Below are 18280 nucleotides of genomic sequence, written 5' to 3'. Positions count from 1 at the left end.
GCTATAAAATGCGTAAGCTATTCTAGTTATTTGATCTGCGTCATTTATTTTTTAAAAAGCACATGCAAATTAATGTGAAAACAAGTAACATTAAGGAAAATCAGTCAAGATAAATACGAGAATGAAAGGATATAAAAATGCTATTAATACTACTTGGGTTTTACTTCTTCAATGGATGGTTGCAGGAACATTAAAAACAGATAAAGGATTAAAAGATAAGCTCAAAAGATCCAAGCCACTCGTCACATGCTAGCTTTAGTTTGCATTGTAATGGCTATTGCTCGTCATTCACACATCAGCTAGTTGCAGATAGTCAAGGTTTTAATATGATGTGCTGTTAAAAATTGTAAAGCCAAGCAGCTGTGCTACCAGTAAAGCAGGTTCATGATGGGCAGTTCCACATCAATATTTGAATAATTGTGGTAAATACTCCTGATGGAAGTATTGGAGTTGTGAACAAGTAATTGATAGTCACTTTCCATGTTGCGAATATTCAAAAGATCAGCCTGAAACTAGTGGGCTGAAGGGCCTGTTTCTGTTCTGCAAGTCACGGGTGTTTTATTGTCATATGTCCCCAATGACCATACCCTGAAAATGATTAGCATTCAACTTTCTCCTTCCTCACACCCTGCTCCCTCTTCCTCCCTGCCTCCCTCAGAAATTATGTGCTTGTGATGGAGGTAGTGCAATGAAGGTTCATCAGATTGATTCCTGGGATGGGTGGGTGGATCACAGCATTACCTTTGGGAATGTTTGAAAAGACTGGGCCAATACTTATGTTTGGAAAAGCAGTATTTCAATAAGCAATGCTTATAGAAACAACAAAATTCTTGTAGGGCTAGACTAGGTTGGTGCCAGGGTGATGTTTTCTGTGTCTCATAGGTCAACAATTTCAAACTCAGTCCCAAGACTGAGTTGAGAAGACTTTTATTTACCTAGAAGGTAGTGAATCTTTGGCAATATTTACCCAAGGAACCTTTGGAGGCTCCTCCGGTGTATATATTAATGTTGAAACAGAGATTGGATAATAAGGAATTTGAGGGCTATGGGGTTATTGCAACAAAATGGTGTTGAGGTAAAAGATTACCAATTATCTTATTGAATTATGGAGGAGTATGACGTGCTAATTGCCCTATACCTGTTTCTATTCCATATAAAACGAACTCCAAAACCAAGAGATCGGTTCTCTACCAGATCACCTTGCCAGCACATCTACAGACAATTGTGCTTTGTAATTTTATCTTCCACATTTTAGTTGATCTGAAAGTTGCTGATTTGAATTGGAAATACTTTGTCGCCATATACTCATCAAATCTTTTTAGACTTACATCTTCAGTTCTTTGCAAGCCAATGTTGCTTGATGTGCTCCTTTTGTAGTAGTGCCGATACGCATATAACAGTTCACAGGATGCTATTGGCTGCTGTACAACAATCTAATTTTAACTTTTTAGAGGTGCCAGTATGCTAAACGTTTTGCCCATCGACAATAATTATATTTGCCTGTATTAGGAACGTATCCTTCTATATCCTGGCAATTTGTTTAAATACCTCTTTTATATATAGCAATTGTATCTGATCTTAGTAATTTCTCTTCTACAACGGTGGCGTTATTGGCAAATTAAAAAATGAAGTTGGAACTGTATCGGCTACATAGTCATGAGTATAGAGTGAGTAGAATGAGGGTAGACACAAAATGCTGGAGTAAGTGGGTGAGGCAGGTTTGAGCACACAGTCTTGAGGTGCCCCTGTGCTGATGGTTATCGAGCAAGAAGCGTTGCCAATTCATACTGAATGTGTTCAGTTAATGAGGGAGTGGAGGATCCAGTTGCGCAGGACGTTGTGGGATGGACAGAGTCAGTTCCCTGTTCTTGGTAACGAAGTTGGAGGAGGAGATGGTGTTGAACGCTGAGCTGTAGTCTATGAACACTAGCCTGCCGTATGTGCTTTTATTGTCCAAGTGGTCCAGTGCAGAGTGGAGAGCCAGCAAGATCGCATCCTCCATTGATCTATTGTGGCAGTAGACAAATTGTAGTCTGTATATATCTGTGACAGTGGAAACTAATCTACCATTGCCTTTTAATTTCATTCAAACTTGCTCTTTATTTTGTTCCAGTGTAAACAGTTGCTGAGGCGTGTAATCCTAGATTATACGTGATGTGATGTTTGGTTGCTTTCTGTATTTGTGATTAATATAAAATTCTTATCTAATGCTTATTAGCATCTTATTCTTCCCCAAAGTCATCAATTATTGTGATAATTCAAAACATGAAACACTGTTATATTACTCATTTTTTTGAAATGTCAGTGCTCTTTTCTGATCCTACAAAATCTGTTATTTTCAAAATAAGTGGTTTTCTTTTGAGATTAATGAGAGAGTAAAGTTCAAAATCTTGGATCTTATTTTTCCCTCAAATGAAATTAATTTGAGCTCTATTAACTTTGTTCACTTTAATAACTATAAATTCACTATTTCTCTTTTCTGAATCACCAGCATAAAGTTGCTTATTGCACATTACATTTCAGATTTGTTTACTGTCAAAGAGCCTACGATGGACTGGGCTCTCCACTCTGCTTGTACAGGCAGTCAACAGTTGCCATATCAGGCTGCAATGCATTCCATCAGAATACTTTCTATGGTGCTCAGTAATTTTTATGCTTAACTACAGACCAAATAGTTAATATAGGTACAAGAACTAGAAAACCTGTAACAGTTAGTATGAGAACTGGAAATTGCCACGAATGAGCACGCATTTTCTTCAGTCGAAAATTAAATGTGTTATCAGGAGAATATTGCCAAAGCTTTCCCCCATATAAATAATGCCATTTCATTTTAAATTGTTTAAAATTCAGGGATAGAGGATGGATGTCTGATTTTTCTCTTGCATTCACTTAAATTTTATAAATATTTACACCAAGCTCTCACGAGGTACAAAGCCAAGATGCTTTGCAAACTATTTTTATGTGGAAAATACAAATGTTTTGGTTGACATGAATGATAACAATATTAACTATTGAGTCTGAAGAAGGGTCTCGACCCGAAACATCGGCCATTCCTTCTCTCCAGAGAAGCTGCCTCACACGCTGAGTTACTCCAGCATTTTGTGTCTAACTTCGATTAAAATCAGCATCTGCAGTTTTTTCTTACACAACAATATTTACTACTTTGCCATCATAAACTTGTTATGCTGGTTAATTTAATTAGATTGTTTACACTTAATTTGAATGTCAGCTATGAGGAGAGGGCTCGATACCTGGAAACAATTGTACAACACCACCAAGAACCAACCACTTTTGAGGATTTTGCTGCACAGGTTTTTTGTCCGGCTCCCTGTCATCATTCACCATCTGACTCAGGTAATTGCAAATACTTTTTCTCAAGTTTGAATTCATAATTAAATTTCCATACCAGTTGAATATTATATATTTGATTTGTAGCATTTGATTACTGAACATAATAGTGTTACTTTATTTTAAGCATTCCTCTCAAATATGTTACTTATTTCTACTGAATTGTGATATTAAGTGTCTGGATTGAAAAAGGACCGATGAATTAGCAACTGGAGTTTATTGTTATGGGTTTATCAAGTAATCTATGTCTGAACTTTAGTGGGCAAGAGAAATTGTCCTTCTGAGGAATGTTCAAATATGTTTTTTCATTTATGAGAAGGGATTTCTGGTGTTGCATTTTTGTTTTAAATTGGATGAGTAAGACTTGTATGTGCCCTTCAAAACAAGACTAAAATTGTTGATGCTAGTATTTCACAAAATATGAAATACAAAATACAAACTTTATTTTAAAACTTTCCCCAACAGTAAGAATTTGGTGGTCCTTCATAAATTTTGTTTTTAGCATTGACTTACTGGTGGAATTGATACCGAAAGGTGTTTTCAACCTATATTGTTATTTGTAGAAATGGCAAACTCGGAGCTTTCCTATCCTGTGCAAATCAACTTTGTATCAAAGTGATTATTTTTATTGTTTTATTTTCCCCTTCAGATCATTAATTGTCAGTTCTGTAAGTCCAAGGTAAGATTCAGTGAGAGAGTTTGTGTTCAGGTGATTTCTTACCAGAACACTGAATACTTAACGGTTTAAATTGATTCTCTCAATGCTTTGTTCACACTAAAATGGATTTCCCGAAGTGCTTTTATTAAGTATTTCCATCAACTATAGTTTACTAACCAGGCCTGCACGTCAAACTAACCTTTCAACATTGAAATATCTTTAATAATCCAGGCTAATTTGGACAAATAACATCTCTGTGCCCTTTTATTTCCTTCTTGCATGAATCTGAAGCAATAGCATTAACAAATGTACGTATTGTTTGGCTCTCATGTCAGCAGTAGGTATGCAACATGGACATTAAGGTTTAGATGCTATAAAATCTGATTGTAACTGCAATTTTTAAAAATTGGATATATCATTGTCCGGCTGTCTTTTAACATGTATGATTTTAAAGAAACGTGCTTTTTTCTGAATTTATTTTCTTAAAGTAATGAATGCTAATAAATTAACGGAGATTTCTTCAAGTTACTGAATTTGATTATATAGAGAAAGTAGTGACTGAACAAACAACCATAAGTTAAGTTCGCTCTCACAAGTTATAATTTCTCAAAGCAAGTTATCATAATTAATCCAATAACATACCTTTACAATAAATGTACAAAAGTGAGAGTAAATGGAACAAAGTGATATATTTTTCTACTTTGATCATAATATGTATTTAAGAAAATAGCTCACTCCTGTTGGTTTTTATATGAATTTCGAGTAAAAGCATCTATTCTGTAAAAGGTTTTGAAATAAATTTAAACATGACTGAGGAACCACTCGGAAGCCAAAGACAGAAATCACGTGGTCCCTAATTGTACATAATCACACATAACTATATACTCAATTTGGAAGTCATAGAGCAGTATGGCATGGAAACAGGCCCTCGGTCCAATTTGTCCACGTCACCAAGTGGACAAATTCTGGGTTAGTTCTATTTTCCTGCACATGGCTCATGACACCCTTCCTATCCATATATCCTCCCAATGCCTTTTAAAATTTGTTATTGTAACCAGATATGAACTATCCACCGAGTGAAAATGTTGCCGCTGAGGTCACTTAAACCTTTTCCCTCTACCCTTAAGGTTATGCCCCCTATTTTTATAGTCCTCTGCCGTTGGAAAAAGACTGAGCATTCACTTTATCCATTCCTCTCATGATTTTATATTATTCAATAAGGTTACCCCTCAACCTCCTACGTCTAAAGAAAAGTCTCAGCCTATCCACCCTCTTCCATAGCTCGTCTGAACACCTAGCAACATCCTGGTAAATCTTTTCTGCAGCTTTTCAAACTTAATGACATTCTTCCTAGAGCTTGGTGACTAGAACTGTGGACGGTACTTCATATATAGTCTCACCACTGATTTGTACAGCTATATCATGATGTCACAACTTTTGTATTCAATCCCTTTCCAAAGAAATGCTGTTTTCATCATGCTGTCTATCTGAGTCTCCACTACAGGGAACCTTGCTCATGCACTCCCAGATTTCTCTATTTCGCAATACTTTCTAAGGCCCTACTTTCACATACCAAAAGGCAACACTTCATAAGTGTCAGAGTTAAATTCCATTTTCCATTCCTCGGCCCAATTAATCTAGTTCCTACTTATTCTTGCTCACTGTCCACTCTGCTACCAATTTTTGTGACATCAATTTGAAACAAGCAGATTATACTTTTTTAACATTGGTTAGAAAATAAAATGTTAGTACTGGTTCAACAAATATTATATTGCCTAATTGCTAATAAATTATTAGTAACCATGGAAAGTAAGCCAATTTGTTGTACCTCGAGTATTAAGTTAGAACAGCACTTCAATTAAATTTCAGTGCAGTGATTAGACTTTTTTTTAATGATTTTCAAAATGATTACACTTTAAAATTACAGTAATATTCAGAAAAATTTGCAATTATATACAGATTCAATGCTGTAACTAAACTGTTGAGATGCACTGTTGGTTATTTTATAACCATATAATAACCATATAACAATTACAGCACGGAAACAGGCCATCTCGGCCCTATTTTAGGGAAGAAAAATTTATATAAATGGTTTCGATAGTCAATAGGTGCAGGAGTAGGCCATTCCGCCCTTCGATCCAGCTCCACCATTCAATGTGATCATGTGATCATTCTCAATCTGTACCCCGTTCCTGCCTTTTCCCCATATCCACTGACTCCGCTATCTTTAAGAGCCCTCTCCAGCTCTCTCTTGAAAGCATCCAGAGAACCGGCCTCCACACAGGCAGAGAATTCCACACACTCACAACTCTCTGTGAGAAAAAGCGTTTTCTCATCTCCGTTCTAAATGGTTTGCCTTAACTTTGTCTTAAACTGTGGCCCCTGGTTCTGGTTTCATTGGGGACTCGCTAAGATTCCAACTTGCATCATCCCAAACAGAATTAAATATGATAGACTTGGCAACACTTTTGTTTATTCTATTTAAGCAAGATGACCAAAGTATTGTAAGTGCTCAGAAGCTTACTTCACTTTTTTGCAACGTATTGCAATGTTTATTGTTGAGGTGCAAAGTATCACATACATGATTTATCTCCTTTCCTCAGTATGTCAATTGATCTTCATGTCATATTAGTGTTGGTTGCAAGGATGTAAAGAAGTGCATCGGTTCTTACTCAGAATGAATCCGATGAAAAACTAATATCAAAAGCATGCTATCATGTCTTGAATCTATCTGTGTATCTAGGAACTGGAGTGTTGCAGCAAAAATATTGTTTGGATCACATTTTCCCTTTCTATATTCTGCAAATGTTTGCTTTGTGAATTTAAACACCATGTGTTTGACATAAAATGTAAAAGGGTTATTTTAACTTTGTGCATAGGTAATAAGCAATCATATTGGTTTAAAACGAAATATGTGGTTGATACTACAGCCGAAAATTCATTAGTTCTTTAAACAATTTCCTTCTCATCTTCCTTCCACCCTAGACAATATGTTTGAATATATAATGCAATTAAATTTAATGGTAACTCTAGGGTAATGACAGAGAAATTGGGTGGCAGTGGCCAGAAAAGGTGAAATCAAAGTTCTTAATTTCAACTTTTTTCCACACTTAATGTTCTGCTTTCTGTCTTAAAGCTAGTGGTTCAGACTATGTTTTATTGACACTGGCAGCAATGCTTGCCCTGTATATTAGCTAAAAACACAGTAATTTGTCGTGGGAGTCTTGACTGTGGATGGTCTTTAAGTTAAGCTGTGCTAACACCATTGGAACAACTATCTTTATTTCTACCAAATTACATTTGCTCATTTTTTCCAACTAGTCAAAGGGTAGAAATTAGAATGAAGCTTAATTCATTATTATTTTTATTTCTGGTTCAATCAATGTGGTTGATTTTTCAGTGATTCCAACCTGCTAGGACATTTGTTGGTTCAGGCTTTTAAAACATGAGAGGACACAATAAGGCCTAACACAGGGGTCGGCAACCTACGGCCCGGATCCGGCCGGTAACCCGAACTCATCCGGCCTACAGACATTTTTTTTTAAATTCGTTTTCGCGACCTGGGAACTGCAACCAGTCCCGGGGCATACTGGTGCCATGGGCGCTACCGCCAGTCCTGCCAGCCGACCAGGGCGCTACAGTCATTCCCGGGTCACGCAGCCGACCTGGGAACTGCATCCAGACCTGGAGCAAGAGAGCCGACCTCGGTGCTACAGCCGTTCCTGGGGCTCGCAGCCAACCTGGGCGCAACAACCAGACCTAGGGCAAGCGTGCCGACCTGGGCGCAATACCCAGACCTGGGGCAAGCGATCCCACCTGGGTATTGCAGCCATTTGTGGGGCATGCAGCCGACCTGGGTGTCACAGCCAGATCTGGGGCAAGCGAGCCGACCCGGGTGCTACAGCCAGTCCCATGGCACGCAGGCATCCTGGGAATTACAGCCATTCCCGGGGCATGCAGCAAACCTGGAAACTGCAGCCGGACCTGGGGCAAGCGAGCCGACCTGGGAACTGCAGCCATTTGCAGGGGCACTCAGCCGACCTGGGTGGCTACGAGCGTCCGCCGGAACCGGACAGCGGAACCGACCACCACCTAAGCGCCTTCTGCCGGCCCACCCGCCAGCCAGCCACGGTGTCCTTCAGCACAGGCAGGGCGGAAATCGCTATCAAACCATGGGGGCAGCGTGCACACGCACACACACACACACACACACACACACACACACACACACACACACACACACACACACACACACACACACACGGCTTAGGCCGTGGACCCTGTGGACGATACCATCGGGAGCTGATCTGGTTGGTGACCGACTCCGAACTCCAGCAACAGCAGCTTCGTCCGCCCCAAATCGTGGGGCTTCAATCAGCCGGTTCGCGGGGCCTTTCATCGCCCGGCGCGACTTAAAACTGGCCACGGGAGCCTCGATCGCCTCGACGCAGCAATTTGACCGCGGAGCAATGGAAAATCTCGCAGCCGATTTCTAAGCCGCGCCAGGTGATGAAAGGCCCGGCGAACGGGCTGATTAAAGCCCCGCTCTATGATCATTGCACCACAAGCACGTATCCCTCCTCCAATCACCGCACTCTATCCTCAGTCCCACCCCTCTACTTCCACCTTTGACCGACACCTCCCTCCTCCAATCATCGCGCTGAATCATCATGTCCTGCCCCCCCCACCCCCACCATTGCCTGCTGACTGACGTCCCTCTCATCCAATCGGTGCCCACGATCATCAGTCCCACACCCACTGTCTCGCGGAAAGCGGATATTTTTAATCTGTGCCCATAGGCACAGGAGCAACCGGTGGAGGTGGTGGTTGGCGGGTAGCTACTGGGCAGCAGAAGGCTCTTTCTCTCCCTCTCCCCTCCCCCTCTCCCATTCTCTCTCTCTTTTTCTCTCTCTCTCTTTCTCTCTTTCTCTCTCTCTCTCTCTCTCTCTCTCTCTTATATTTCTCTCTCTTATATATTGAGGGAGCGCAGTGTAGGTTCACCAGGTTAATTCCCGGGATGGCGGCTCTGACTGACATATGATGAAAGAATGGGTCGACTGGCCTTGTATTCACTGGAATTTAGAAAGATGATAGGAGATCTCATAGAAACATATAACATTCTTAAAGGAATGGACAGGCTAGATGCAGGAAAAATGTTCCCCATGTTGGGGGAGTCCAGAACCAGGGGTCACAGATTAAGAATGAGGAGTAGGCCATTTAGGACCGTGATAAGGAAAAACCCAGAGAGTTGTGAATCTGTGGAATTCTCTGCCATAGAAGGCAGTGGAGGCCAATTCGTTGGATGTTTCAAGAGGGTTAGATTTACTGCTTTGGCAGTGATTAACTGGATTGGATTTGACCTGTTTTATTTTGTGAATGGCTATTTTGAGGTAGCTGCTGGTTAGAGTGGTGAGAGGCGCAGCTACTTCTAGAGCACAATTTTTTGTAACTGTAGCTGAAATGTGTCTTTCTATGTTTGTGTGTCTGTAGCTGTCTCACAACCTTTGCTCCATCTAGAACTCTCACCCAGGCCGGGTCTATCCTAAGACATTGGGGGAAATTAGGGGAAAGATTTGCAGGACACCTGACAGAAATTTGTATCATTTTGTATCATCGATTAGATGCTAAAAGTCTGGAGGGAGCTAACACCACATCTAAGAAAGGCTGCAAGGAACAATCTGCAAACTAGACTGGTGAACCTAAATTCGGTGGTGACTTTTCTTTAGACTTTAGAGTTTAAAGATATTGCATGGAAACGGTCACCGAGTCCGCGCTGACCAGCGATCGCCCTGTACACTAGCACTATCCGATGCATGAGGGACAATTTACAGAAGTCAATTAAGCTACAAACCTGTATGTCTTTGGAGTGTGGGAGGAAACCATAGTACTCTTGAGAAAACCCCACGCAGTCACAGGGAGAACCGACTAACTGAATGCAGACAAGCACCCGTAGTCAGCATCGAACTCTGGTTTCTGGTGCTGTAAGGCACCAACTATACCGCTGCACTACTGTACTGCCCAAGGCATTGGAGGGGATTCTGAAAGACAAGATTTACTGCATTTGGAAAGGCAAGATATAGTAAGGGAGAGCAGGGTAAGCTAGTCAGTTAAATATGATATTGGCTTGAAGGTTGGAGACAGAAAGTGGTGATGGAGAGTTGTTTTTCAGACAGGAGGCCTATAATTGTCACAGAGATTGGTACGAAATGTTGTTCGTTATTTATATTAATGATTTGGATGAGAATGAGGGTGACATGCCCAGTAAGTTAGCAGATGACAATAAAATTCCTCAAATTCCTCCTCTTCTCCTTACTAAAGGTACATCCTTTTATTCTGATGCAATTATCAAATACATTTAAAACATCAGTTCAAATGCCTTTGATGACCATGAGTTGTCAGAAGGCCATCATAATGGTCCCTGGGCAGGGCTTTGAGATGTGCCAGTTGAAGCCGAGTTGCCACGTGTATTACGATGCCTCAGAGTACTAACGCAGCAGTGAAGCCTCGAGCTCATTCACCCCGCACAAAGGAAGCTCAGTAACAAGGCATGTGCTGGGGTGAGCATAAGCAACTAGCACTGGGCCGGTTCAAGTAGGATCCTGGTCTTTGTAATAATGCTGTTTATGGAGCTTGCTGCATGCACAGTGAATGAAGCATTCTCTTGTTGAAGACACTGTGGGCCATTTTGTGTTAAATAAATTATTTATTTCTTAACTGTTGCTTGACATTTGTAGTTCAATAAATGGTACAGTTTGATTTGTTTTCTATCTTCTACCTTGTAGCATTACAATACTCAAGTCAGTCAAGGAAATGGGAATGTTGCAATTCAAACTTCCATTAATTTAAGATGACTAGGATTTGTAAACAAAATTATTTGATGTTACTACAAGGAATGTATTTAAATTAATAATATAATTGTGTAATGAGACATCTTGCCACAAAGCATTTCTTTGCAGCTTGTAAGTCAACATAGCATGGATATCTTCAAAACTGTTTTCTCCTAATCTGTTTGCTCGCTGTGAGTCAGTATGCAGTATTTTTTGTATCTCATATCTTAATATTAATTACATCAACTTGAATAAGGAGCAGATGATATCAAACTGGCAGTATTTTGGATCGTGTTAAAGGAAGATGTCACTGGACCTGTCAGTGGGGGAATAAAATGACAAATGTAATTCATTTTGAGAAATGTGAGGTGCAGCATTTGGGAAGAACAAAATAGGCAGGGGAATACACAATAAATAACAGAACTAAATAGTGTCTGGAACAGAGGAATCTTGGAGGAAATGTTCTTGGGTCCCCAATATAGGTGACTCCTGCATTAACGCCAATGAATAATAGAAGTTTGCCCTTGCATAATTCACAAAAACCTACCCCAAAATTTGAGAAATGAATTGAAATTCACACATGGAATTTGTGGAAAAAAGCAAGTACACAAATTTATTTTAGTTTTCAACTTTTATTTAGCACAGTGCAGAATGGTAACAGGCCTATCGGCCCAACTTGCCCACACTGACCAGCATGCCCCATGTACAGGAGTCCACCTGCCTGTGTTTGGACCATATTCACTTAAACATTGTGATAGTACCTGCCTCAAATTCCTCCTCCGACAGTTTGTTCCATATACCTACCACCCTATGCGTAAAGAAAAAAATGCCCCTCGGGTTCCTATTAAATCCACCCCCTAAACTTAAACCTCCTCTGGTTCTTGATCCCTTTACTCTGGGTAATAGACTCTGTGCATTTACCCTATATATTCCTCTCATAATCTTATACACCTTGATTAAAGTTAAAACATCCACTTTCTCTGTAACTTTTTTTTAATGATGCTAGGATGCAATAGGGTACACAGTTGTAGAGTTGCTACCTAACAGCGCCAGAGACGTGGTTTGATCCTGACTATGGGTGCCATCTGTATGGGATTTTTACGTTGTCCCTGTGACCACATCAGTTTTCTCCAGGAGTTCCGGTTTTGTTCCACACTGCAAAGACGTTCAGGTTAGTAGGTTAATTGGGTTTGGTAAAAATTGTAAATTGTCCCTAGTGTGTAGGATAGTGCTAGTTTATGGGGTTATCGCTGGTTGGCACGGACTCGGTAGGCCAAAGGACCTGTTTACACGCTATCTCTACAAGTGTAATATAAACGTTGTCCAAGAGACTTATCAGCCTTCAGCCCAATTACTTTGCTTAATATTGATTTTTTTTTGTATTTGCTTCCCCCCTATATATTTTATTTTAGTATTAATGATGTCCATAGTCTCTTTCACTCTATACCCCAGTCCATGCTGGTTTACAAAAAATACGCAGTGCTGGAGTAACTCAAGAGGTCAGGCAGCATCTCTGGAAAACATGGATAACTATCCCATTAATACTACACAAGTACAATAAAGGAAATGAATACCATCGCCGCCACACAAAAAAAATCGGTATGAAACAAGATATCGATGTTCTCTAAAGATGCTGCCTGACCTGCGGGTTACCCCAGCACTTTTTTTTTCTGTCATTTTCTTGTTCCCCAACTTAATTTCTCCTGGGCCAATAGTCACTTTGATGTCTCAATTTTTTTAATTGCACTTGAAGTAGCTTTTATTGTCAGATTTATATCTATTGGTGGTTTGCCTCCAAAGTATATTTTATTTTTCCCTGAATGGTATAAAACTGTGGGCCATTCTAGTACAATTCTAGTCAGTTTTACAGAAAGGAAATGATAGCACTGGAGAGGATTCAAAGCAATTACATAAAAGTTACACAAGTGGACATTTTTTTTATGAGGAGAGATTCATTCGGTCAGGTTGTTCCTTGAAAACAAATGTGTGTGAAAGTTAATTGCGGTGTATAAAATTATGACAGGCCGAGACAGGATAAACGTGCTATTTACTTCCAAGAGCAGATAGATCACTAAATGGAAGTCTTCTTCTTGCATATGGCGTGCACAGCCTAAAGTTGTAAGACAACTTGTTCTGTTTGATCTTCTGTTTGTGCACGCCAGGTTGATTGCATTCGTTGATACAGGGTGGACCTCGTGAAGGTTGCAATCTCCCACCCCATTGAATGGAAGTGTGGACATAGTAGGTGTTAAAAGAATTAGAGGGATATTGAGGTAGATAAATACCTAGAAATTGATGGAGCTGCAGAACTTAATGGGCAGAAATAAACATTGTATTCAAAATGTACTATTTGAGCATTGAGACACAATAATCTTTGGGGCTAGTGATTGAAAGCTAGGAACTATTCTAAAAAGCTTTTTCTCTCAAATGACATTGAAAACAGTTAGCTAAATACCTGCCACCTGTGCTATGACGTTTTATCATTCTGTGATCTCTCCCTCTGTGCCTCTATCGCTTTATCTGCCTCTCCGAGTATCTTCATACCCAGTATTTGAAAGGAAAGTGCAGTGGGCAGGGATTTTAATGTAAAACATAATATTATATTTTTGATTTAATAAAAACTGGCAAACAGTGAATCACAGTCTTTGGAGATCCCACCCATCCATTAACTTTGCAGTCAGATTGAAGGGGTGCATTATAATGAGGCAATTCTGGACCGGTGGGAAGTTAATGTAATTTTATACTTGTGTCTTTGCTCCCATAAATATACAACCAATTGTCGTGTGACACATGTAGTGCTAAACGTTTTACATATATGCTTGTTCCAGTATTATTTACTTCACACAGAGAGATCTCCTGTTTGTATTTGATATTTTAATATAACTGAATTGACGACAGCAAACCACCCCTCCACCTACAGCAATCACAACAATTATTCTTTAAGTCTAAATTATTCACATATAGCTCTTCTTTGATTTTAAGGTCTAAAAGTGCTTTTCTGTTGAGTACCTCGTAGGATTTCTTTATTCAATGTTCAGTATTCAAAATGTGTATGGTTTCCTCAATATCCTCGTTTCCTACAGTATTTAACAGCTTAACTTCTGTTTAAAAGGTGTTCAAGTACAAACTACTGAAGTATGGCATCAGGATTTCCGCTCATTATCTCTGTTCTTCGCTCTAATTATTAATACCCTTCAACTTTAGTATTTGTGTCACTTCTCACCTGTTCTCTTTTTTCCCTTTTTCCTATTCTTGTCCTTCACTTTTTTTTGCTTCATTTTCTTCATTTTAAAGAAAGAAATGCTGTGATATTTCTTCTTCTTCCTAAACCTCCACTAGAAAACATTGGGCTCATCAAGGTAAAGGGCAAAGGCTTGAAACGGAAGGTCATTCACGCTAGCTATGAATGGTATGCTGTGCAAATTTTTTTTTCAATTGTTCCAACATGTCATTTTTAATTTCTCAATTAACATTTAATAATTGATGTATTTTAATACTTTTGTGCAAAAGAATGTGTTCATTATATTTATAGAATTTTGAATGTTTCTTAGAATTACATTTCCAGTCCAAATAATGCTTCAATTTGGACTAGAACAATGTTAAATATTTTTCTTGCTAAAATATTTTGAAATCAAAATTTCATTTTTAATAAGTACGGGTTGAAATTAGGTTGTGCAGCTAAGGTGACTGCTTTTTGTTGAAGACGTATTTCAATTGTATTCTACATCAAGAATAATTTTATATCCTAAATTGGATATCCCTCCAAGTTTAATTAACTAAGCACATATGTCTTGTTATTATTTATTATATTTTTCAAATGCATCTCATCAGTCCAAATTAATTTGTCCTTTTAGTTTACATTCAGCTAAGCTGCAGATTTAATCAAGCTCCCATTTTGCCTCAGTCATGTTATAAACTTGAATTAAGTCTCAATTCAGTGTCAATGTGCTAGACTAGTAGTTCTAATTTAACATACTGAATGATTGTTCTTAATTTCAAGTTGGTATTTGTGGTATGTTATTTTCAACATTGTTATAAATAGATTTTACTTTACCTTCCACCCACAATGGGAAAGCATTTTTATTTGGTTTAATTTCAATGACATTTCAAGAGAGACTTAGCTCTTAGGGCTAAAGGAATCAAGGAGTATGGGGAAAAATCAGGAACGGGTTATTGATTTTAGATGACCAGCCATGATCATATTGATTGGCGGTGCTGGCTCGAAGGGCCGAATGGCCTACTCCTGCACCTATTTTTCCATGTTTCTATGACATGATGACCCAATTGTCTCATTTTTAATCATTAATGAATTCTGCTGACTACAGAGCCCTGCAGAAAAATGTCATATTCACTAGACCAGGACTGGTCCATTTTAAATTGCATAATCACTGCTTAACATGGAATGATACTCTTACGCTTGTACTTTTCTGGGTATGGGGTGAAAGCTACCCGATTCCTCACTTACTATAATACATTTTCACTACTTTTCTTTGAAGCATGCATCACCATTGTTCCTTTTAATAACAGAATTTAATGTATAAATCGGCTACTTAATGTAATTTTCCAAATATATTCTGTCCTTTTCACTATTAAAAAAACGTAGTTTCTGAAAAAAACATTGTTGGTCTCCTACAGCTTATATGAAAAGTTTTATTTAATATATTTACAAAGAACGAGCCACAAGATTATCTTGCATACAAATATCACTTTCTTTTCCACTGTTTTGTAGGCTCATGCCCAGAGAATCAGCAGGTCGAAAGTCCTGCAGCACAGGGGGTGGACGAGATCGACTTAGCCTCTCCAATGTCACCTCGTGCTAGCAAGAGTCGTATGTCCATGAAATTGCGCCGTTCTTCTGGTTCAGCTAATAAATCCTAATGACCACTTCATCACAAATAATTACACTCTTCAAATTAGCCTTGTAAATGTTTTTTTTTCTCTCCTGTTATGTTGCTGCTTAAACCAAATGTTTTGCCACTTGCTAATTATTAGATGTGTATTTGCCACTCCATATTCATTTGAAACCTGTTCTTTGTAAACATTTTTTTTTAATTAAGAACACTGGAGTTCTATTTTTAGCTTAACAAAATATATATTTTAGCAATCTATGCTTTTTCTGTACAGCTCCCCTGCACCCACTTGCTCACTTACCTGTATATTTATTGTCATGTTGTATTCGGCTAGTTAAACTGAATAGCCCATTAGTTATTGGGTATTGTCATTTGGAAATTATGATATATTTGCTTACTTGTATATTATCTACTTTGTACATAGTTTTGATTTTACAGTAGAAACATTTCAGATTTCTTGTGCACAATTCAAGAATGTAAAGTAAGTTTTCAGTTTGTACGTAAATGTAAAGTTATGTTTAAGAATATATTCACCAAATCACTCTTGTGGCACAGAACATGTACAGAATATTTTCATTTTTAATTATAAGATATGAATTTTCCCAATGAATGTAAATGGCCGCTCAGCATTTCAACTATAAAGATAAGCTTATAAAGAAAATTAACCTCTTATGCTGAAATGTATAGACTTGCTTTTTATTTGAAGCACTGACATATCATATGTGCACGCACACACACACACGTGTGTGCGTGCATGCGCACAGACACACACAGACACACATTTGTGTATATATATAATATATATATACACTTATGTGTGTGTGTGTGTATATATATATATATATAGACATACATACACACTTGATACACTGAAAATGCAGCTGAGTTACACTATTTACTTTGTGCATGGCTTCCAACCAGGAAACTATAGAAAGTGAAACCAGATGAGTTCCAAAGTGAAAGCTATTATTCAAACATTGACAATTCTGTAAGTATTTAGATGTGCTGGGACTTGCACTCTATTTTCATTTTTCTGTGATGTTCACTGAAGAGAAAAGGGATCATCAAGAGTGTCTGTATAATCAATTGGACTTGAATTGAGTCAACGCTAAATTGCTGAGGTGCACTTTAATGCACATTCCAGCTGTTTTGATGTATATTCCGAAGAGGAACCATTATTCAAATTTTGTAGGTAAATTGGAATGTTACTACTAACAGTATGTAGCATGATATCAGTACTAACTGCATGTGTAAATAGGTCATAAGGTAAAATATATATATTATGTAATGTCATCCATGTAGTTGTCTATAAGATTTGTAATGGCTGAAGAAAGATGTGCTGTTGAATATTGCAATAAAAAATATTCTTACCACACGTTTTGAAGAAATCTTTTTTTTTTTAAAGTTCTAATTCATTTTTGAGTGGCTGTAAATGTTCTCCTATATTATGAAATAGAATGCATTTAACTATGTAAAGTATTATCATTCATTATGTTTACTACTTTTTATACATCCATCTTCTTTCAAAATAATGAAATATTAATGCAGTTCAAAAGTATTACATTGATAACGTATTATTTAATGCAGACGGTTTAGTACTTTTTAAAATGTAGCCAATGTGTTGAAAACAGGACATCAGTGACCAGCTTGTGTATGATGAACCACAGTATAATGTCCTCCTATTCATTGGTTCCTCTTAATTGCTGATGGTTAAAAAAAACTATGGCCCATATAATTAACTATTCCATATTGTTTTGTTTAATTATGTCCTAATTCAAAACCTATAGCTGTCATATTTGGCAATTCATGATGAAATCTGTTAAAGTAGTTTAGTTTTAAATATGGTTTGTATTTTTTTAATTATCCCATGAGATCATTTGGTTTTGCACTTCGCCCTGGTGTATTGCTTTTTTTTTTTAATATCAATACAAATTCATACTCCAAAGAGTTGATATTGGGCAAGAGTACTGCGAACTTAAAAAATTCTATTCAAAAGCATTTTCCAGTCTTAAGAATTCGTACACAATTCAGACTTGACCATGTTAAGCATATTTTATTAATCTTAAAATTCACTTCCTACATAAAATTATATTGATAATCTGTGGAATTAACCTGGTCATTTATCGTAGTCCTAACGCATTTCTTCCAAAACATTGAAATTGCAAGAACTCTAATCTGCACGGCGCTACTGTGGCAAAAATAGCAACTGAATAATGATCCCTCAGAGCTTGTAACTGATCATCATAGAGTTTTTATTTTATTATACCAACACATTTGTCAAGTCTATTTTCATCCATTTCCTGGGCAATGAAAATTCCCATGATTTGAAAATTTGTGATTCAACATAAGGTATAAACTTAAATGCATTTCAATATTTATTCATTGTTTATAGCTGTAAATATTCTTAGAATCAAAGGAAAACCTATAAAATTAGTATTCACTAATTTTCAGTGTCTTAAAGATTATCTTTGGAAATTAAACGCCTTTCCCTTCCAATGATATGACACTGCCCTGTCTTTATGTTCTGTAATATACCTCCTGAATTTAACCATGTACTAATTAACCACATCCTCAGTTGTAAAGCATTAAAGTTAATT

At 37.9% G+C, this 18280-nt stretch overlaps 1 protein-coding gene across 5 annotated transcripts in view; it reads left to right on the top strand.

Moving 5' to 3' along the window:
* The window catches only part of ralgapa1 (Ral GTPase activating protein catalytic subunit alpha 1), a 148484-nt gene extending 131428 nt beyond the window's left edge, over positions 1-17056 (top strand). For 3 of the 5 annotated variants that reach the window (XM_055640526.1, XM_055640529.1, XM_055640525.1), the window contains 3 exons: positions 3230-3354; positions 14173-14242; positions 15563-17056. In XM_055640526.1, the coding sequence (XP_055496501.1) occupies positions 3230-3354; positions 14173-14242; positions 15563-15653 (286 nt within the window). In that variant the 3' untranslated portion in view covers positions 15654-17056. Of the gene's footprint in view, positions 1-3229; positions 3355-3997; positions 4028-14172; positions 14243-15562 lie in introns of those variants that run through there. The other 2 variants (XM_055640527.1, XM_055640528.1) reach the window with 2 other exon arrangements.
* Positions 17057-18280: the final 1224 nt, after the last annotated feature.

This window comes from Leucoraja erinacea, chromosome 9, assembly GCF_028641065.1.
Source record: "Leucoraja erinacea ecotype New England chromosome 9, Leri_hhj_1, whole genome shotgun sequence".
In the NCBI taxonomy this organism is placed as follows: domain Eukaryota; kingdom Metazoa; phylum Chordata; class Chondrichthyes; order Rajiformes; family Rajidae; genus Leucoraja; species Leucoraja erinaceus.
This window is presented reverse-complemented; position numbering and strand designations above follow the sequence as displayed.